Source organism: Physella acuta, unplaced genomic scaffold (assembly GCF_028476545.2).
Source record: "Physella acuta isolate Inbredline_101_S28 unplaced genomic scaffold, ASM2847654v3 ptg001129l, whole genome shotgun sequence".
NCBI lineage: Eukaryota > Metazoa > Mollusca > Gastropoda > Physidae > Physella > Physella acuta.
In genome coordinates this window covers 384,730-407,219 of record NW_026732646.1, presented here as the reverse complement: position 1 = coordinate 407,219, position 22,490 = coordinate 384,730, and the positions used below count along the sequence as shown (strand labels likewise).

At 34.4% G+C, this 22,490-nt stretch overlaps 2 protein-coding genes and 1 long non-coding RNA gene across 4 annotated transcripts; 2 read left to right on the top strand and 1 right to left on the bottom strand.

Moving 5' to 3' along the window:
• Window positions 1-628: 628 nt before the first annotated feature.
• On the bottom strand, window positions 629-7,785 carry LOC131956129 (NADH dehydrogenase [ubiquinone] flavoprotein 1, mitochondrial). Of its 2 annotated transcripts, XR_009388935.1 has the most exons (14): window positions 7,598-7,785; window positions 6,119-6,192; window positions 5,926-6,015; window positions 5,632-5,780; window positions 4,987-5,120; window positions 4,783-4,847; window positions 4,261-4,365; window positions 3,773-3,964; window positions 3,195-3,361; window positions 2,555-2,708; window positions 2,049-2,103; window positions 1,586-1,695; window positions 878-1,041; window positions 629-839 (listed from the first exon to the last, which is right to left on the bottom strand). XR_009388935.1 is itself a non-coding variant. In XM_059320551.1 (13 exons), the coding sequence occupies exons 1-13, from the start codon at window positions 7,641-7,643 to the stop codon at window positions 958-960; spliced, it is 1,425 nt and encodes a 474-aa protein (XP_059176534.1). In that variant the 5' UTR covers window positions 7,644-7,785; the 3' UTR covers window positions 629-957. The 2 variants fall into 2 exon arrangements, 1 of the variants encoding a protein (XP_059176534.1); XM_059320551.1 differs by having other exon boundaries at window positions 629-1,041.
• Window positions 7,786-10,563: 2,778 nt separating this feature from the next.
• On the top strand, window positions 10,564-12,400 carry LOC131956128 (uncharacterized). Its single transcript, XR_009388934.1, has 3 exons — window positions 10,564-10,761; window positions 10,923-11,052; window positions 12,260-12,400. It is a non-coding gene; the product is annotated as an uncharacterized LOC131956128 (long non-coding RNA).
• Window positions 12,401-14,084: 1,684 nt separating this feature from the next.
• Window positions 14,085-22,316, top strand: LOC131956124 (uncharacterized). The gene is made up of 9 exons (XM_059320547.1): window positions 14,085-14,159; window positions 14,541-14,601; window positions 15,311-15,463; window positions 18,568-18,699; window positions 19,238-19,383; window positions 20,243-20,341; window positions 21,083-21,221; window positions 21,676-21,818; window positions 22,200-22,316. The coding sequence occupies exons 3-9, from the start codon at window positions 15,313-15,315 to the stop codon at window positions 22,314-22,316; spliced, it is 927 nt and encodes a 308-aa protein (XP_059176530.1). The 5' UTR covers window positions 14,085-14,159; window positions 14,541-14,601; window positions 15,311-15,312.
• The last annotated feature ends 174 nt before the right edge of the window (window positions 22,317-22,490 follow it).

Sequence of the window (22,490 nt, the reverse complement as noted above, 5' to 3'; positions counted from 1 at the left end):
GACATAATTAAGGCCAATTTGTCTTTGGGTGTCTTTGAATATATATATATATATATATATATATATATATTTATATATTATATATATAGAGCCTACACACAAATATTTTAAGAACTAGTTTCATTGTTTGTTATGTTAGGTTTTTAGGCTTTTTTTAAATTCTAAAATACATGCCTTAGTATCATTTTTTAATTTCGGCTTTTTACCTATTATCAGCATTTTGGAAAGCTATCCACATAAAATTGATATGTTAAGAGTCAAATTATATTTTTTGCAAGATTGATAGATTTTTTATTCATAAACTATTGCATTGAGGTGTGCTTATATTACTATGGTCAAAAAATTGTATGTATGTAGGGCCTACCTGTGTATTGTTTTTTTTTCTCTACATTTTTGTCAGGGATTATATTGCAAAATGGTTTAAAAAATGGTGTCAGAATTAGGAAGAAAGAAGCACCAGTATTGGTATTAAGAATCTATATTCCTATCTGCAATGACACAAGCTGCCCACAATAAAGTTTTCCCATTGTGTGATAGTTGACGACCGACCTTTAACGGTTAAAATATTTTGGTTATAAAAATTGATATTGAGAAAAAAAATTTCAAAAAAAAAAAAAAAAACCTCAAGGGAAGTAATAGTTGATTTATTCTGAATCGTTACAAGCTGTTATTTGTTAAAATATACAACAATTAACTCTTAAACCAACACAACTAGTTGTATACCTCACTCTCTTCATATACAACACAATGAAAGTTATTGAACCATTCTCAATGATTATAACACTACCTTGCCTTAAATCCACTAAAACAAATACCATTATATTCCTTTCTACAAAACTTGTGTATTATTAGCAGCTTCAGACATCACCAGTATCCTGTCAAAAAATTCACCAGACCACCAAAGTCAAAGAATACATAAAGGTTTATTCTAACTTAAACACTAGGAAATTTTCTGTATCAATTGCGAACTTGAGCGGCCTTCTGTCTTGCATGCTCCTCCATTCTCCTTTCTAACTCTGGTCTGAAGTGGCGAATCAAGCCCTAGAAACAAAAAAAATTAAATATTATTCTAACACTTTTAATAACTTCATGGTAGTGTTTCAGTCACTCATCAGTTTAGACATCCAGTCTTCATTAGCATTATTTATTAGTTAATAATCTGTATTTAAAATGCACTGTTTTTCAGGAGAATATCTACAAAGTCCATGGAAAAAAACAGAAATTGTGTAGGCTTATACTTTAAACATAGAGGCTACAAGTAGCACTACCCAATAGCAGCTCCTTTCAAATTTATATATTTTCATATTTTAGTTTTTAATGACACTGGAACTAAAGCAAACATAGATGAGGTATTGACAGATAAAGCAACTCTTTTAAAATAACATAGCGCTAATTTATGTGCAAATTTCCTCTCCTTAATTGCCATTGCTTATGGTTCTAAAATTTATTTTCATTATAAATTAAGTTTTTTAATATTATACATAAAAAAGGCTGCCAATGTTTACTACAGTAATGAACAAATAGTGAAAACATACAATGAATCTGTGTAGATGAAGTCTAAGATAAAAGGTAGAAACAGAAATACCTGAACAGGCCATGCAGCACCATCTCCGAGAGCACAAATTGTGTGGCCTTCAATCTGCTTGCTTATCTCATACAACATGTCAATCTCATCTTTCTGTGCATTGCCAGTTTCTGAAATTTTTTAGTCATTAATTCATTATTCATAAAATAATATAATGGATCCATATAATTCACAAAAAATTTCAAAAACCTACAAAAAGATAAATAAAAGAGATGAAAATAATTTTTTAAAGGGTATATTAATTATTTATAAAATAATGTAAAATAGTAATTGATCAATAATTAACAAAAAAAATTCAGAAACCTACAAAAAGATAAAACAGATGAAGATCATTTTTTAAAAGCGTATATCAATTATTATTAAAAGACTAAATATATAAATTTATACAAAGAACTTGGTAAATTATTGTAACAAGATTCCATAAAGACTGACTTGAAACTGAAATGTGAAAGGTAGGACTTACGGAATCTGTGCATGACCTTCATCATCCAGCTGACACCTTCACGGCAGGGTGTGCACTGAAATACATTTTCAAAATTTAGTAAACTCAAAATATACTTGGTCATTTTGTGGTCATTTTAAACTTAATCAACTGAATTTTAAAATATTTCTTTTTACTAAACTTTCCATAAAAGTTTATTATGTTTATTCCATATTTCAATTGGAAAGATAAAACTATTTTACGGTGTTCAATATATAAAATTGCATGATTGTGATAAAAATAATATTTTACTAAAAAATTTGAGCAGGTCTTTATTTTAGAATTACTAATTTTAGTTCAGTGTGTGTGTAATATAGTGTGCCTTGCACGATCAAAATGTTATATTAAAGTGAATTTTAAATAACAGAACAGAAGCAACAGGTTTAGAGAAACAAAATATAGCTAATCAGCAAGCACAACAGAATACAGGGTAAAACTACATACATTTTTAAAAACAGAGTACAGGTAAATGTGGGGCAAAGTCTCACCTGTCCACAGCTCTCGTGCTTATAGAAGTCAATCAAGCGAGCAATACACCTGACAACGTCAGCTTGTTTATTCATGACAATGACTGCAGCAGTGCCAAGTCCAGTCTGTGTCCTGATCAAGTCGTCAAAGTCCATCAGAACATCCTCACACACCCTGGCAAGAGATGAACACAAAATCACATAAGCTAGACTATTTCAGGTGTAAGCCATAATTTGTTTATTTTATTTTGAGGCATGTTAAAAAAAAATTTGCAGAAGAGCACAGTAATTTAACATGGTTTTCATGTTCTCTGTATTTGCAACTTTTATATAATTGATTCTTAAAATATAACTTTCCAAAAATTGTTCAGGCTGAATTTTTTATGTTTTCACAGTCCTTATGTAGGCAAAATTGACAAAACGCAATTTTTACCAATGTTAACAATATTGATAAAAGACATTCGTCAAAGTTGTCCATTTATATAACATAAAATGATTACAAAAAAGCTTAAAGTGTTTGGATTTTAAATTTAATACATTTATTCAGATAAAATAAATGGCACAATTTAACAGCAAGTCCTCAACTCTGTCTACTCATGCATTTATATAGAAAAAGTTGTCCCCCTTTCCCAACCCTGATATGATATGGGATGTAACTCACGATTTAGGTATGAGTGGTGTTGATGAACCTCCTGGGATAACAGCCAGCAGGTTATCCCAGCCTCCAATAACACCTCCAGCATGTCGTTCGATTAAATCCTTCAAGGGGATGGACATTTCCTCCTCCACTGTTGTTGGGTTGTTGACGTGTCCAGAAATGTTAAACAGCTGGGGAGAGGGGAAAACAACTAATAGTTAGCTTGCCTCTAGGATAATGAGGATGAGTGATAGAGAACATGATTGTTACAGTTAAAATAAAAGATGAGAATGGTTGCAAATAGATTCTGTAGGATGTCCATTAGTCCATATTATGTAAAAATGAAATTGACACCTGAGAGTGGCACAGTATGACCATACTATACAAAGTAATAGAAATAGTGCACAGTAGTTCATTTCACATCACAAATAAACCAATATTATAAAAGAGATATCAAAACATAGCTTAGCATCACATTAAACAAAGAAACAAAAAACAATTACTAAGCACTAGCACATCATCAATAACACCTACTTAGCCAGTATGAGTAAAACCAGTATTTTTAGTATAACACTTGTTAACAATGAGTTATCAGAACACACCTTGGTACCACGATTGCGCTCCCTGCCAAAGCCAGCGAACCACGTCCCGCCACGCCTACAAATATCTGGAGCCACTGCAACAGTCTCCACATTGGACACAGTTGTTGGACAACCAAACACCCCCACATCTGCAGGGAAGGGTGGCTTGAGACGAGGCTTGCCTTGCTTACCTTCAATGGACTCGATCAGTGCCTGTAAACAAGGAAACAAAAAATTAGACTATGTTATAATCATGCATCAAGTTATTAAAAAATATAACAAGAAAGCCTTAATTTATAAACAGATATATGGCCACAGGGCTTCATCAGAATAAATAACTATAAAATGCATTTTATTATACTAAATATATATATATATATATATATATATATATATATATATATATATATATATATATATATATAATGTAAAATATTTATAAATAACTAATTAAAACTGAAGTCATTAAAGAAAGAATGAAAACAAAATCTAATTAAGTTGTAACTTACCGTTTCTTCCCCACAGATGTAGGCTCCAGCACCTCTATGCACAAAAACATCAAAGTCATATCCACTTCCACAAGCATTTTTGCCAATAAGTCCTGCATGGTAGGCCTATATAGAACAGTTAACTGATTTTTAACAGTGTATTAGTTATCTGATTACTTTCACAAAATAAAACTTAATTTTTTTTTCTCTCTTTTATAAGAAACTATTATTAGACTTGGAAAAAAAAAAGCTATTTCTGTAACATCACTTGTTAAAAAAAATTAAAAAAAAAAAAACAACAATATTTCCCCAATTCTTTTCTAATTAAGGTAATATTCCAAATTAAAGAAGAAGGTAAGGTATACATTTTCATGGCTATCATGGATAGAAAGCAATGTAATCTAATTATTTTCTAATTAAGGCCAATATCCTAACACACAAGAAGATAAGGTATACATTTTCACCGCTAACCCAACCCCTCTGAAAAAGTCTAACTAAACTCATTTTGAAAAAGTGAATAGAATAGAAACCAGTAGGTCTAACCTCATTGATGGCCACTTGGAGATTAGAAGCCTCATTATAGAACTCCCCTCTAATGTAGATATAAGCTGAAAGAAAATACAATCTCTGTTAATTCTTTAATACATTATTTTAGAACAATAAAGTTTCTTGCTTGGCTACTGTATCTTATGATATACTTTAATTAAAAAGTTGATAAACAGTACTGGTTAAGCAAGATGGACCTACCTGCTCTAGCATGCATAGCAACACCTGCAATCAGACACCCTTCAATCAGCTTATGGGGGTCATGCCTCATGATTTCTCGATCTTTACATGTGCCTGGTTCCCCTTCATCTGCATTCACAACAAGGTACTTGGGCCTGAGAAAAGAGCGCTTTCATATTAAATTTACATTATATAAGGCACTAGCTAATTTTGTTGTGGCATCTTTAAAATGTTTCTTTCATCACTCAGTCTACATAAAATAACAAACAAATAATGTCTAGGAAAAACCATTAGAAAAATATTTTTTAATATTCATTATAAAACAATCCTCATTATAATGCAATTGTGTGCTATACATATCAAACACCATTACAAAATTATTTTACATTTATTATAGATACAAGTAAGGGATACCATTGTTAAATGGTAGAGCGTATGACTGCTAAATACGTCTTGGGTTCAAGCAAGTACAGTGTCTACCCAGGTCTGATGGGTACCTGACTCACATTAGGGAAAATAAAACAGACTCGGCACACTATCACTTCACATGCCGAGGTCACAGAAGCAAACTCTAATTCACTTGCGCAATTTAACTATCAGGTTCAAAAGGTAACTTTACCATAGGTAAAAGTTATAAATCATCAAATAGCCTTTAGAAAAACCAACCTGCCATCTGATGGTTTATTCATAAATCCCCATTTCATTCCTGTAGGAAAGCCAGCTCCACCTCTGCCTCTCAAGCCAGATGTTGTTATCTCTTTTAATATCCATTCATGGCCTTTAAGTATTATCTCTTTAGTTTTGTACCAAGCACCCTTTAAATAATGAAAATATAGATAATATTAATACATTGGCTTACATGTTTGACTTCTAAATCTATCAAGTTGATCATCTTAGATACTTAGCATAGTAACCTACTTAAGGGTTGAACAATCTGAATTATTAAAAATTATCACTTACCCTTGATTTAGCTCCTTTTAGTTTGAAGTCATAACGACCATACAAATTTGTGAAAATTCTGTCTGAGTCTTTTAGAGGGCCATAGGTTTTCTGTGTTGGGAAAAATATTAAAGTAACAACATTATCAAGTACACTTCATACTAATTAGACAGAATAAACTTAAGTGGTTTGAATTTTAAAATGAAACAAATACCTTTTCTGTTTTAGTAGCTTCTGTAGCATTCGTTCTGACGAAAGCTGAGAGAAATGGCAGGCTCTGTCCTCTGGCTAGAAAATAGATGCATAAAGAGAGATAATAATTAGGATGATGCACACAATGCAAGCATTAGCTGTTCCAATAGATGTGGTAAAATACTTATTAGGAGAAAGCAGGAGAGGGGTCAGTCATGTGGTCAGAAATCATATGACCATGCTAAGGAAATCTTGAGGTCTCTGTAAATGATAGGCACATCTTAGGCCTATGCCTTGTGTGACCCAACAAAGTGGGTGACAGGTATTTTAAACTTTGATAAAGATGCATGTAGCAAATGTGTCTGCTTAGTTTAGTAAAAATATATTGAGAGCTGAGCATCAAGCTTGTCTCTGCTAATTTCTGTTTCAGAAATATAATATATATAGGCCTAATACTAAATATTATTAGTAGTTAGTAGGCCTATTACTTTTACTATTAGTTAGTTTACTAAAAAGTCTAATTAGGCCTAGTAATTAGTATTATGATTGAAATATAAAGTATTATCTCATCATACTGGCCTTAAATTCAGAAAATAATTAATTAAATTTAATTAGGCCCTAGGCCTATTACTTTACAAAACATTGCTTTTTTAACCCCCCCCCCCCAATACTTTATAATTTAGGGCCTATAGGCCCTAGTATTTCTTATTATAGGCCTCATATAAATTATATTATTGTTAGCCCTATAGCCATGAAAAGTATTATAGTTTAGCAATGGTAATAGTGGTCTATCATTAGTATTTTTGTGGCAGAAGAAAGTACGTTGTTTGTTGTGTAGGCCAGAATGTAATCTGCATGAGCTATGATCAGCTTTTTGTTTTTCCATTGAAATTTGATTCTTGGGGGAAATTTTCTGGCAAAAATTTTTACAAATTTGTTCTGCAATCATTTCAATCTGTTTCCATTCTTTTTTTTTTGTGCAAATAACTTTAAAATTTAAAAGGAAATGGCTAAATAAGTTTAAGGACTATTAATAATAATAGGGCCTAATTAGTAATTTACTAATTAGTATCACTCTCTATAGTCTATAGGCCTATTAATAAAATTTAATAATTGGCCTTCACATTCAGTAAGTAATAACTTAGTAAACTTAGTAGGCTATAGGCCTAATTATTAATATAAGTCTTATAAGATAAAGATAAGATAGGCTAGGGTAAATTAATAACCTAGGCAATAAAATATAATTAGACTAGACTATTAATAGGCTAATTACTTAGGCCTAACTAATTAGGATAAAAAGTAGATCTTGATCTATAGAATTACATTAATGTGTTTTAGTGTATGACATCGCGAACAAATGAAGATTTTTCCACAGCCAGTCATCATTGAGTTCATTTTTGTGAGTCAAGCTGCAAGACTTTTATCTTTTATTTATTTAAGTTTTTGCAAGTTACACGAGTAAACATACTAATCATGCGAATTATTTCAAATAAATACTTACAAACAGAAGCTGCAAAAGATGGAGAAATGCGTGCAAGACCAGCCATTATTTAAGTAATGGCTTTCTTGATTGAAATCTCTAATTAAGGCTTAATGTTATTATTTCCAAATATTAGCTTCGACCTTTACTTATTACATAAACAGAACCCATTGCCAAGGTAGGTCTGCAGAAAATAGAATTATTCTTTTTCCGGTAGGTGTGTTGTACAAATTGGCATTTTCTTATTTAAAAAATAGTATATAAATCTAATCCATAAAGGCATCGTTTTAGGGTAATTCATATTGCTATACCACATTTTTAAAATTAAAAATTGAATTACCATATGTATTATTTTCAAATATATTTTATAGGAGCTGTTTAAGGAATTAGTAAAAGTAATTTTTAAAATTTGGCCATAAAAGCTAAAATTTAGCTTGCCACAAATTCAGCCAAAAAAAAAATAGATCTAGATCTAGAGTAAAGTTCCACGCGCGGTCACACATAGCGGAAAATTCCAAATTCCCGATTTTCATCGGGCGCTATTTTATAACCGTTTCACACAGAAACAAACCGAAAGCACTGTATTACTCCGCTGCCATTCTACTGTAATATGTATGAGTCATTTTGTATTCCTACGCATAGTATTTAAGATATTCATGTTTTAGTGACGTCCCTCCTTGCGATATTTTTTTTCCCTTTTTTTTTTGCCTGCGTACGCAAGAACCTGCTTGCCAACGAGCGTATTGTATACGTTTTGATCCAATTTTAATAATTGAAATAAATATTTTACACACTTAAACGTGTTGTTGATTGTATTATTAATTAATAGATTGCAAAAATAATAATTAAAAACATGTTAATTAAATTAATTAAAGACATTAAAAGTTGACCCAGTGATGACTCAAGGGACGCAACTATAATAATCATAACAAAGGGACGTAACAACCACTAAAAGACATAACGTAACATTTGCTTAGATATGCTTGTATGTAGAGACACAAACTAGATTTAGAAGAAGTAGATGATCGAAATAATTTAAAACAGCAGAAAAAAATAGAAAGTATACAGATTCTAGGCTTAGTTTGAAATATAGAGCATCTAGAACTAGGCTAGTCTAGCTCAAGTCGTTGGTTACGCAGCGATGTGAAACCACCGTAATCGACACCCAAGCTGCGGCCACCCCTATTTACCTATCAGGTTGCTTTATTAGCCTTATCTATCGTATGTACAGTGTCCCGCATATATTGTAGAAGCTATTTATAGTTAACCTAGTTATAAAAAGCTTTGATTGGTTGGTTTTATTCATCTCATCCGGGACCTAGTGTTTTTCATAGGGGGAACTAGAACCGCCTACGACGTCATACCTCGAAACTTTAAAATTAAAAAACTCGACTTCCAGAAGGAGAAAAACAAAAGAATTTGACCTGGATATATTTAGAAATGGACAGGTTTACAGCAGATATCGGTAGTTTCGTATAAAACATCAAAACAAATATTGTACGAAGCGATAAACAGGCGATGATCGCACCGGTGTTTTAACCGCGCGTGGAACTTTAGATCTAGAACTAGAAGTTGAAAATAATTTAGGCCTATCTAACTATCTAGATTTAGATCTAGATCTAGATTTCTAGATCGTATTTTAGCAGGATTATAAACTCCATATCAGATATCATATCGCATAAAATGGGACTTTTTGACAAGTGCTCACAGGCTGACCCTTTACTTTACACTTTACACCGTCATTTATTATAACATCACGTAGAAATTATTTTAACATCACCTTCGAAAACTACAACTAAAAATTAAAAATTCCTTTATCAAACACAAACGCAGCGATTATTGGTTGGGGATGTGAGATAAGATATAACGCCCAAAAAGATTAACTAGATTTGTTGACATGAAAGTGACCTTGTCAACGTTAGAAGCCAAGATTCGGCATGATGGATCTCTGTGGCACACTGCAAAAATGGTTACGTTTCGACATCTGTCTCATAAACAGTGTTTCTTCCAGAGTTTCTTCCAGGCATCTCTTCGGGGAGGGGGGGGTTACCGCCCCCCCCCCCCCCGAACGAAATGAAATTTATATAATTTATATAGAAAATATATACTTTTAACAGTGTCCGCCGCCCCCCACCCCCCGAAAATTTCAAGTGCCCCCACGGAGAAAAAAGTCTGGAAGAAACACTGGTTTCTTCCAGACTTTTTTCTCCGGGTGGGGGGGGGGGGGGCACTTGATATTTTCGCGTTTGGGGGGGGGGGGGGGGCGGACACTGGTAAAAGTATATGTTTTCTATATAAATTCCATTTCGAAGAGATGCCTGGAAGAAACTCTGCTCATAAACGCGGACTCATTAGACCCATTTTCAAAGACTCAAATGACATTAGAAAATACAACAGTGATCAGAATAAGATAAAACCCAACTAAAAAATTCGCGAAAAATAATACAAATGATAATTTATAGACGTTAGAAAGAATTACCATAATATGTAAGCTACATTGTTGTATATTAAAACATTTTTACGTGAACTATGGCAAAATCTATGTACCGTTTCCATTGCGCATTTTCCGTGTGCGCAGTTTTCGGTTGCACATTTTTCCGTAATTACACATTGCAACACAAAAACGCTCAATAGAATGGCTCAGAGATGTATAATAGTTACAACCCCGAATTCCCCCACTCCCCTCCCTAAAAATGTATGTAGGCCTACCTACGCAGTATAGTAGGTTAAGTGGTGTAAAAAAAAAATTAACTGAAATACAGAAAGAAACAACAAGAGTCAGAAGTTAAACAGGATGAATACGATTAATAGGTCGTCTTGAGATAAGGTCTAAATCATAAACTTGTGTATGACCAAAGCCGGGAAACGAACAAAAAGCACACCTTGGTTCAGATTGAAGGCTGACGTTTAGATAGAACTACAACAGCTGGGGCGCCTCTGACTCTGAATAGAGGAAGGTGGTGAAGCAGACTAAAGCCCCCCTTCCCCCCCCCCCCCCCCCCACACACACACATAGGCCGTTGAGCCACGCGGAATGATGATGGATGGATGATATGAGAAGTGAGAAAAGCCGACAGAGAAATGGTAAAGAAGTGACAACTCGTTGTGAAGAATAAGCGCCTCGTTCTTGCCTTACGCTAAATTCAACATTGAGAAGTCGAAAAAAAATATGCTTGTGACTTGTGGTCAGTCTTAAAAATTAGCTACTAACAAAACACAAAATTTGTAATGACAAAGGATTGTAGTTTCTGAAAAAGTTTTTTTTTTTTTTTATCTTTACTGCAACTAGATCTAAAACGGGTTTTTAAGTTTTGCACAAATGCGACACACAATCTTTTACTTTTAGTCTATTTGCAGGCACATGACCCAAACATTATTAAAATGTAGAGATATCTAGATCTAGATCTATTCTAGAGCATCGTAGGCTGAAGGCTACACTGTGCAACATTGTGTTAGGCCTAATGGGTTAAAATTGGGTAGGTACTATTTTTGTGATGCGCAAGCGGAAGTTGACAATGTAATCATTAGTACGAGGACCCGCCATTCATTTTAAAATAGAATAATAAACCTGTGCTTGAACTTAAACAAAAAGGTAGATTCTAGTCTTTTCATAGATTCTTCATTGACTACAAAGTATGCACATAACATCTTCGAAAACAATATGTTAGTAATTCATCTCCTTAATCCTAGACCTCGATCGAATTTGAATTTGTGTAATGTATCGATGGTGGTATTCCACTCTCTATTTTTTATTATTTTTGTTCAGTGACTCGGTGGTATCGATATGCCATGGTTACAGTAAATAATTGTAGGACTAGATCTAGAAGCTAGATGTAGATTTAGATCTAAATTCTAGAAGGCAGAATGTATGTAGTCAATTCTTAATCTAGATCTCAATAAAATCTAATCAATTCTAATCTAATTTAGAATCTAGTAATTTAGCAGCCCAATAGATCTAGAATCAGTAGATCTAGAATCTAGATCTAGAGATCTAGAATAGATCTAGAATCTAGATCTAAAAGTCATTTTAAGTCCTAAGTATTAGGCCCTACATATTAACTAAGTTAACTAAGTACAAGTAGATATAGATCTAGATCTAGATTTCTAGAATCTAGAATAGATCTTGAAAATTTTTAATTTAGATGTGGATATTCTAGAATATTTATATTTAATATTTCAGAGCTGGGTGGACACAGGGACCAATGACTTGAACCCCGATTCAAACTCGAGACTTTTGGGTTAGCAACCATATAATAATATGTGCTACCATCCAACCACGCCACCCCAAAAATGGGCCTAATTTATATTATATAAAGGACTATTACAGTAGTAGGCCTTCTACTAGACTCAAGAGTCTAGATCTATATTTAGGCCTACTATTTTAATTATTGATGATAATCTATAATTATGATAATCTAAAAATGCCTGAATTGGTATTCAAAATGCATTGAAATCTAGATCTAGAATCCAAACTGTTATTAAAAAGTAAAGTAATGACCAAGGCATACAAGGGGATAGTATGTTAAGCTGTCTTTAGTTGCCCTAATATGAGTCAGGTACCCATTAGAGCTGGGTGGTCTTATGCAGATCCTATAGAATCAATCCTGGTATCCAAACTCAACAGTTTTGTAAGCTTTATCATCCACATTCTTAAAAGTAAATGTAAATTAATTTTCATTTCAGAAACATCAAGATTCCTGACAAAAAAAGCAAACACCCCCCTTTAGGTTTTCCCCTTATGATGCAGTATTAGCCCAAAGGTTTTCTCCTGATGATGCAGTATTAGCCCAAAACACGGCCAATAAAGACAAGAACAAATCTGAAACCCAACCAGCTTCTCAGTTCAATGATTCATCAAACTCTCCGTCCAGTTCAAGCCCTGGGCCTCAGTACAGCTCAACATCTTCCGTCTTCATTGCTGGTCCGTCTTCTGTTAAAGTGAGTTCCCAAAGTCCATCCCACTCTTGTTCTAAACTGCAAAGATCTGACAAAATTTCTTCTCAAAATGACTTAGCTTCCAAGTCACATGATGCTGTTCTGGTACAAGGTGTTGAAGATATTAATGATAGATTTGAAGATGATGTTTCTCAGCAGCCAGCACCTACTACCACTCATTTACCTAAACATAAGCTGAAAGTGAAAAATAAAGCTGATTCTGAAGCTACCAATAGCTTTCATGAAAAGCGTGCAAGTTCTAGTAAGTCTGTTGGCATTGCAAGGAAGTGGACTTTACAAAGGGTAGCACAAGAGATTATTAATCAGAAGAGAAGAGACAGTTACATCAAAACATGGGACCAAGCAGATTTACAGCAGGATAAAGATCTAGAGGATGAAAATCATATTTTAGAATTAAAGCACATCATTCTAAGCCTATTACAGGAACTAGCACCTAAATTGTCTATAAATGAAAATCTAGGGAGAAAACAAGTGACAAATTTTGAGCCAACAACATCTGCTAACTTTATCAGTTCATCAGCAACAACAGCGAACAGTGATATTTTTTCCATTGTTGATTATTTATTACAACATCCAGGGGAAATATTTCATTTGGACCTTGCACGCAAGGATTTAACTCTCATAGCTGAACAGCTGCAAATTCATGAGAGTGAGTACTTACGAGATCTTGCTGATGCTGTAAAAGAAACTGAATTGTCTAGGCAGACATCAGTAAATAACCAAACTGAATATCATTCCTTGACGTCTAGTATCCCCGTTTCTTTGAATACATCAAATGATCATGTTACATGTATTACAACCGTCACGTTGTCCTCGCTGTCAACTTCAGCCGCTGCGTATGAATCATCAGTTGATCCGCTTGTGATTGATGATTCAACCACTCAGCAAGCAACTGACTCACTTTCACCGGAAAATTCTTTGCCCGGAACGTCAGGCTCAACACGATCCCAGCCCATAACCCTAACCAGGCCCCTGACTGTTCAACAAACCCCACCAGGTTTAGGCGTGTTGGCTTCTGCCTTTATCTCCTCAAACGCTAGTGAATCGAGACCTGCTGTTGGTGCATTTCAATTTCGGAATATTTACTTAGGAGTTGCTAGCATTCTTAATCCAGGTGCAGCCTATAACCCAGTACCTGACCAGCCTCAAGGGTTGCCGAACAGGCGCCGGCGTCTAAGACCAACCAGTGTTCAACATTCCACTGGGGTTGTACACCAGCCGCTTCCCCAGCCTTTAGTACCAGCTACAGTACCAAACCCCCCTGAAAGAATACCAGGGGCACAACCACCGGATCATGATCTAAACAGACTACCCAACCAAATCCTTGCGCTGCCCGCGCCAATCCAAACCCAGATCAGAACCTTCGCGGGTGTTGACAGGCAGCAAGCTCCGGTCCAGGGACAAGAAGGTCGTGCGGTTGAGCCACCTCCACCACCACCTCCGCCGCCTCCACTGCCACCACAGCTCCTCCAGCCAGGTCATCACGTCCGCCCCCCACAGGCACACGAGGCGGCGCCACCCCGCATACAGCAGCAGCATTTGCATCACCCGCCCTTGTCTCCACCAGTACCACACCGACGCCTCTCTCATGTTTATAGAAGGCATTCGTCATTTACAAGATAAAACTGTAAGTTTCTCATTAACAAATTTATTAAAATCTATTTATTCATGAACAGCTTAGGGTTTTTTTTAAATAGTATGTTTAATAGTTTTTTCTTATACTTTATCAACAGACTAAATTTACATTTAACCATTAGTGCTATTGTCTTTAAATTTATTATTTTTTCTGTCTTAGTGATTGCATAACATTCTCTTTGTTGTAATTCATATCCTATATGTTGTTGGCTAAAGAAATTGCTGCATTGTTAACATATCACTGTAAAATAGTTTCATTCATATACAAACAAGATCAGTAAAACTTTATAAGAATATAGATATATATTCTAAGCTATGTCTATAGGCCTATGATAAAATTTCATAACAGAGATGTTATGTTTGTTCCTTAAAGTTGTCAACATTTCATCTGATTGACTTCAACTAGATCTCTGGAAGAATGTAAGCTAGTGCTGGTAAGTTTTGCATAATTATCATTTTGTTCCTTATTAAATAAATTTTTCTTCCATAACTACTTTTTAATAACCCAGGTCTTTATTTATAGTGTCTTGAATATATTGCTCCCCTACATGACTAAAAGACTCGGAAATATAAGATAGGAAGTAAAATTTATATTCCAGGTAAGGGATGAAACTTTAAAAAAAAACTTCGACTATTGATAAAAACAATGGCTCCCATTATAGTATTGTTATGACTGTCTTTACAGTAAAGAAAAAAATATTAATTGAAAGAATTATTAAATATATTACTGAACTATTCAATGTGTTTGCCATGAAAATTTATATTGTTTTTTTTTTAATTTATAAAATTTAAAGTGAGGCAGAGATTTTAATTGGGGGGGGGGGGAGAGGTTGAGGCAACATTTTCATTTCATGTTGTTTACGGGTCAGTCTATGGGCTAGATTACTTTTAATTTATAAGTTTTTAAGAATTCTGAAGTGTTCCTCATTTTAATATGCCAGCTGTAAATAAATATTCCTTCCTTATTTATTTATAAAAAACCTAACTCCTGATCTAGATTTATTAACCTTGAATAAATCTTCAATTTATGTTCCATATTTATTTATAAAACCAAATAGATAAATCTGTTTTTAATTTGTCTTCCTTCTATTTTATTTATTATTTCCTTCAATATTTAACTATAAAACCTAACTTCTTTTCTAGATATGTCGGCCTTGAATGAATCTCGTTCAACTGGATCTGTGAGAAGGCCATCTGTTAGAGAAGTAGTGCCAGCAAATCCTAGCACCGCAGAAGAAATAATTCGGATCAGGGGACAGTTGCTCGGCAACGTCCATTCCTCCCCCGCAACTACAGGTATGTTAATGGCTGTTAACTGCTGGTTTAAAGGGACTTCTGTATGTTGGTAGCAGGGATAATTTTCATAAGTCTACAGCTGTGGCTTGTTTTCTAAAGAAATAATTTATGTCATCATTTGCTTTAATCCTAATATTGATGTTGCTGTATTTATTGTAGACAACATCGAGTTCAATAGTGGTTAGAAAAATGACCTGTTTTCTTATTCACTGTCTCAATAAAGATGAACACTGTATTCTTATCTACTGTCTCAATAAAGATGAACAGTGTTTTCTTAAAAGGTGAACACAGTTTTCTTATTCACTGTCTCAATAAAGGTGAACACAGTTTTCTTATTCACTGTCTCAATAAAGATGAACATTGTTTTCTTATCTACTGTCTAAAGATGAACACTGTTTTCTTATTCACTGTCTCAATAAAGGTGAACACAGTTTTCTTATTCACTCTCTCAATAAAGATGAACATTGTTTTATTATCTACTGTCTAAAGATGAACACTGTTTTCTTATTCACTGTCTAAATCAGTGGTTCCCAACCTTTTTCGAGTGGCGACCCCCTTTTATAAAAAGTAAGTGACACGCGACCCCCATAGAATAAAAAGCCGAAATTAGTATGGAAATTAATAAGCACTAAAATAAGATTTTCTAGGAGACTTTCAATATGAACTACTCTTGATAACTGTTTTAATAGCATGAGTAAAATTGCATACTATTCACTAAACCTTCATGGTTAAGTTTTTAATTTTAATTTTTTTTTGTTAACGCCAACCTATGTCATTATAATTATCTTAATTGTGTTTTTAATCGAAGAATAGTGTTGAAAATATATTCTCGAAAAGTCAATAAATTTTACGTTCGGGTGTGAATGGTGAATACTACACCAAAATTGTGTCTGCAGTTTTTCATCTTACTCGGAATCATTCTGCAAATCAAAAAAATTCATCTTGTAATTCATCGGTAATGCTGGAAACATCAAGGGAAGAAGAGAATGGGTAATGCGTCAATGAAGATTCTTCTTTTTTAAGCTCAGAGAAATAGCGATGCAGTTTGTTTTCACGAGATTCAAGATGCCCAGAAATCGCTTCTTTCAAAATTGTAATTATCTCACAGTCAGATTCATCTACCACACCGCAGAGTTTCTCAAATTTACAATATTTCCAAGATTTATTTTGTTTACCGATTATGCAGCTTTGATAAAAATGCCCCGAGATTATCATGTTAAGTTATAATATTCGTTCATTTTCCCTGAATCTTCAGTTTAAGCTTATCTTGATGTTCGGACACATCTGCTAGGTATGATACTCTCTCCAACCACTCTATGTCATTTTAAGTATACCAAAAAGTCTTGTTTCCTTTGCACTTCCAAGAACAATTTGATTTCAGATTTCAATCCAAAAATACAATTCACAACATTTCGTTTGACAGCCAACGTACTGTAGTGTAGAAGAGCAGAACCTCGTGATCTATATTAATGTTTTTGCTCAGTTCTTTGAAGGCTCCAGATTTTATATAATTTACGACTTATACTGGCAATGGACTCTTGATGTCGATTGGTTAGGGCAGTGGTTAGGGAGCTAAATCTTTTCTGTTTTCTGAAAGCCCGATTTTGAGCTAAACATAGATGGCGCACCATCCGTACAAACCCCCACTACCGTTCTAACCCATTTTAATCATCCATTTTCAAAAAAGGTATTTATTTTCTCCATGCTATCTTCATAAAAGAGCAACTCTTCTTTGCTATCATCCGCGTGAATATAGACACAGACCAGCAACTGCGAACACGAAATCACGTCTGTTGATTTATCAACTTGAAAAGCAAACAATGGTGAAAGCTTAATTTCAATAAAAATGTGTTATTTAACATTTACGTACATGCAGCGTTTGATGAGATTTCCTCCTATTGTTTTTTCTTATTTTGCTTGGCATTTTCTATCGCGACTTCATTTGATGCTTGCACTAAAGCTGGTGAAAACTTCCTGTTCGATCAAGTCTCTGGCGTTTGCAACTAGCTTCTTACCGACGAAAGAACTACATATATTTTTTGGTGTGTTTCGAATGACTCGTCTCAAATGACGTTTTAGTTTTGAAGATTTCATAGATTCGTGACTGAGAACAACTTTGTACAGTGCGCTTTGTTTCTTCTCTATTACATTTCCAGTGATGTTAATGAAGCCGAATTTCAAAATAATCTTCTAAATATTTATGTTTTGTTTCAAATTACTAAGGTTTAGTATACCAGTTGGCGACCCCCCAGAAAGACCTTCGCGACCCCCAGGGGGGTCGCGACCCCCAGGTTGGGAACCCGTGGTCTAAATAAAGGTGAACACAGTTTTCTTATTCACTGTCTCAATAAAGGTGAACACAGTTTTCTTATTCACTGTCTCAATAAAGGTGAACACAGTTTTCTTATTCACTGTCTCAATAAAGGTGAACACAGTTTTCTTATTCACTGTCTCAATAAAGGTGAACACTGTTTTCTAAGTCATTCTCTTCATATAGGTTACAACTGTTTTGTTGTCCACTCCCTTAATAAAGTTAACAGCTGTTTTCATGTCAACAAAGGTGATAGAGAGCCCTGTATTTACTGGTTGTTTTGTTATCTTCTTGTAAATTGAATCGGCTGCATTTCTACAATATATTTCTTGTGCTTGTAAACACTTCCTCATCAGATAAGGCTCGATCCCTTCCAACACTAAAAATTAAGAACGGAGAAGAAGAAGTTGGTTTATTGTATCTTTGATTTTTTTTTCCCTTTTATGAGAAAAAATACAAGTGTGCAAAAAGCTCTCAAGGTTTACAGCTACTCTGGAACACTGTCAAGAACTGAGCTTTTCTCACACCCATGATTAAATGTGGGTTTCCACCAGGCTTGCACTTCCTCCCCCAGTGCATTGCACCACCTGGTTTGGACATGAGGGCAGTTCATACACGTGGCAATCAATGGTCTTGAGCCCAAGTTTCCAAAACTCGCGTCTTTTCACTCTAACGCTCAACCACACCGTCCATCTACCATTTACAACCACTGCCTTTAACAGTTGTTGTAACTAGCACTACACATTTTCACCCTAGTCAATAAATGTTCTCATTGTTTTGGCTATAATCCTAGAGCAGACTTTAAGAGCTCCCCGGCCTAACTTTATCTCAGCTGACAATGTGAATACACTGCCTTTTATAGTGCTAAGTGAGACACCTAACCTGCGAGCGATACACCAGGAACACCAGCAGTTAAACCAGGAAAGTGAGTGCTCTAAATTGTTCTGTTCAATGTGTAACTATGACTGAATTCTGTTGTTTGTTTTTAGTTACATGAATTTTCTTATCTATATTCTATTGAATATTTAAATACCTGTAGGACTAATTACATTGTAAATTGTAAAACAAAGCCGCCTTTCAAACTTGATGGTCAAAAGGCAGTTGAAGTAAATTTTATTTTTTACTTTGCCATAAAGGGTTTTTACAGTACTATTTCCGACCCCATAATTCCCCTTAACTGATGACTAATAAGGTGTTTCCAGACATTTTTCTTCAAGTGGGGGGGGGGGGGGGGGGACGCTGGTCAAAGTAATTTTTTTCTAAATAAATTATAAATTTTCTCTATTTCATTAGTGGGTGTGTGGCTCAAAGGAAGAGGGCTGTTGGTTTTTTTTTTGTTCTTTACAAGATGAAACCTTTTGGAAGCTATAGTATTTTTTTAAACCAATCTATAACAAGGTTTTTTTTTAAATATTTATATTGATTGTAATTTATTTTGTAAATTATAACACATTATTTCTCAGATGAAAGAGTTGGCAATTTGGAAGTAAGGCAGGGCCATTTGTTGCCCAGTGCTTTCAAGGAAAGTTTTCAAGAAAGTAACAGTGTAGCTGTTTCCATGGCAACTCTAGAAACCAGTGCTCACTCTAATGAGGAGCAAGAAATTGAGGTCTGTACTTCTCCAAGTTCTAGCTAACATTTAGTGTAGGGGTGATATACAGAGAAAATGCTAACTTAACTTTAGTGGAGTGTTGATGTGTTGAAATCTTCTCTCCCTCTTTATCTTAATCCCGTTCGTGTCAAAGACACATGGGGCAGTTGAAGTAGAGTTCATATGATTCATTGACTACGGCATATGAACGGATAGTGTGGTCAGCCCTATGCTCAGTCGCCTTTGTTTCCCTAACATAAATTAGGCACCTCAGAGCTGGGTGGACTCTCAGGTTAGCAGTCTAGCTCTCTACCGCTAGGCCACACCATCCCTGATGTGGTGAGCAATTGTTAGCTAAAATTGAGCGGAGGTGTAGTGTGGTGAGCAATTATTAATCAAAACTTAGAGCAGGGGTGATATGTTGAGCAAATGTTAATTAAAATTTAGTTGAGGAGTAGGATATGATAATGAAACATTAATTGAAATTTTAAGCAGGGGTGATATGTTGAGCATATGTTAATTAAAATTTAGTTGAGGGGTAGGATATGATAATGAAATATTAATTGAAACTTAAAACAGGGGTGAGGTGGTAAGCCAATGTTAACTAAAGTTTAGAGCAGCGTAATTTAGTGATGAAATGTTTACCAAATGTTAGAGTAAATTATGTGATACTGTGCTGAGATTAATTAAAAATACAATTTAAAAAAAAAAATAAGAAGCTAATCTATTAGCTTTGTGAATTCTGTGTTTTGCTTCTGTTGTACTGTTGTGAATAACGTGAGAAAATGAGGTAGACTAAAATTTTCATTAATAAGTAGTAATAGGACTCTATTTTGCCAGTTGTGATAAAATTTTATCCCGACTTTTGATCTCCCAGGAAATAGATAGGAAGTTCTATGATAGTGGAGTTGATGATGCCAAGACATTTCCTATGCTACCTACAGTCTTGCGAAGAAAATCTGATCATGTTGCCAAGGTAACACAATGTTGTTTTAGTCTGTTTATCATTAAGATGTAACATAAATTTTCTTTTTTTTAAATCATATGTAAAAATGTGCGTTTTTGTTATTTAATAACGTAACTTCATTACCTTTTTTTTTCAGTTTATCTGTACCTCTAAAAATAACATGTAATACATTATTGATACAATATAAGTTAACGTAAGTTGCCCCTTCTGACCTGGTAGTTCACTGAGCAGATGAAGTAGAGTTCATTTGTTTCTTTAAATTCAATATATAATAGAGTAGTTTGGCCAGATGCCTTTACTTTCCTCAGGTAATAGTTGGGGTATGGTCTGCCAACCAAATATTTCCTGAGTCCTCTATCCTGTGCCATTTTTTCAACCTGACTCCAGGTGTAGCCCATCTTTATGGTTTCAGCTGACTCAAGGGGTAGCCCATCTTTATGGTTTCAGCGGACTCCAGGTGTAGCCCATCTTTGTGGTTCAACTGACTTCAGGTGTAGCCCATCTTTGTGGTTTCAACTGACTCCAGGTGTAGCCCATCTTTGTGGTTTCAACTGACTCCAGGTGTAGCCCATGATTTTAGCTTTAAGGTCCTGTTGCCGGGGGTTTCCTTGGTTGACATCTTGCGCTTTACTGTGGTCTTCATAGTTTTAAAAAAAGGCACATTTTACATTTCCTCCTCACAAAATTTGTCCACTAACATTTTATCTTTTTGTTGGTTTTGATTTTGGCTTTTGCTTGATACTCCATCAGAAAGGCCGTCAGTCTATGTCGGTTCAGTCGCTGCCAGATTTGTGCCGCATCCAGTCCAATTTTAGTGCAGCAACCTTCTGGGTGGGCACCACAGATCCTGATGTTGTCATAGGTATTCTGGACATGTACTCAGAAATAGGCAAGTGTTGCTACTGCTTTAAAAGTTTAACAGTTGTGTCTGAGTGTTGCGATAGGAGTTTTAATTTGATTAGGCCATGTTTAAAATAGTGGGCTGTAAATAAGATAATGAATACTTTTTAAACTTGAGGTTGTGACATGTGGACACAAAACTCAAGAAGAAATATCTTTAACTGTATAGAAATTGATTTATAGACTAGTGTTTATAGCAATTAACGTGAGAAATAAAACAAAGCTCTATATTCCTTGCTAATATGAGGTTTAAATGAGGACATTTTTATGCTTAATCCTTTTTTATGTATATAATTTTATTTGCTTAAAACTTATTTTAGTAAATGTTTATAACTTAATACCTTAACTTCAAAATCAGTTGTGATAATGGCTTAGTACTTAAGATATGATTTATTTTGTAGTACTGCTGTAATATAATCTGTTTCTTTACACTGTTCTCTCAGATGTTGTCTACATGTCTCCAAAACTGCCTCCAACAGCGCCCGACTATTCACCTTACTATATGCATATGGTGTTACCTGGATGTGTAGATGTCATGAATTACTGTGTGGTTGGACGCCAATCTGTCGTGCGTTACATTAATGGGGTATGTTTTGGGTGAAAGTTGAGACATAATAATTTTCTCAACATATTGAAAGGTTACAGTTCTTTAAACAGTAGACATTAATACACATTTTATTCTTCATTGTAAAAAAAACAATATTAATTGCTATGCACTAAAACGATATAAATGATGTTTATATGATATAATGCGACGAATTTTTTTTTTTTTTTTCAAAATGCTGGTTTGTATATTCAGTATTACATCAATGTTTATTTTGCCAGTATCACTAGAATTTATTTGAAGGGCTGAGTTTGAGCAATACTAGTAAACCATTGATTTAATTCACCATATTAGTATTTAAAGGAGTGCTCTTTTGTATTGTAATGTAGAATGATAAAAAAACAATGGTTTTTTTTCTTACAGAAACAACCACACAGAATGTCAACCAAGCGATGGGCGTTTGAACAGAAAGTTACTGTAAAACTGAGAAACAACAAGTTCTTTAAGAATTTCAGACTGATAAAGGCATTTAATGCGTAAGATACAAAAATATTCAGCCACAACTATTTCTTTATTTGCTAAGAAGTTAACTAACAAAAAAAGTTCTGAGAGTTTGAGATAGAAAGCTTGTTAAAGTTAAAGCTTGTTATAGACTGTTAAGGTCATGTATTGTGTAAGATAATCACAAAAGTTTAATGCAACAAAATTATTTGT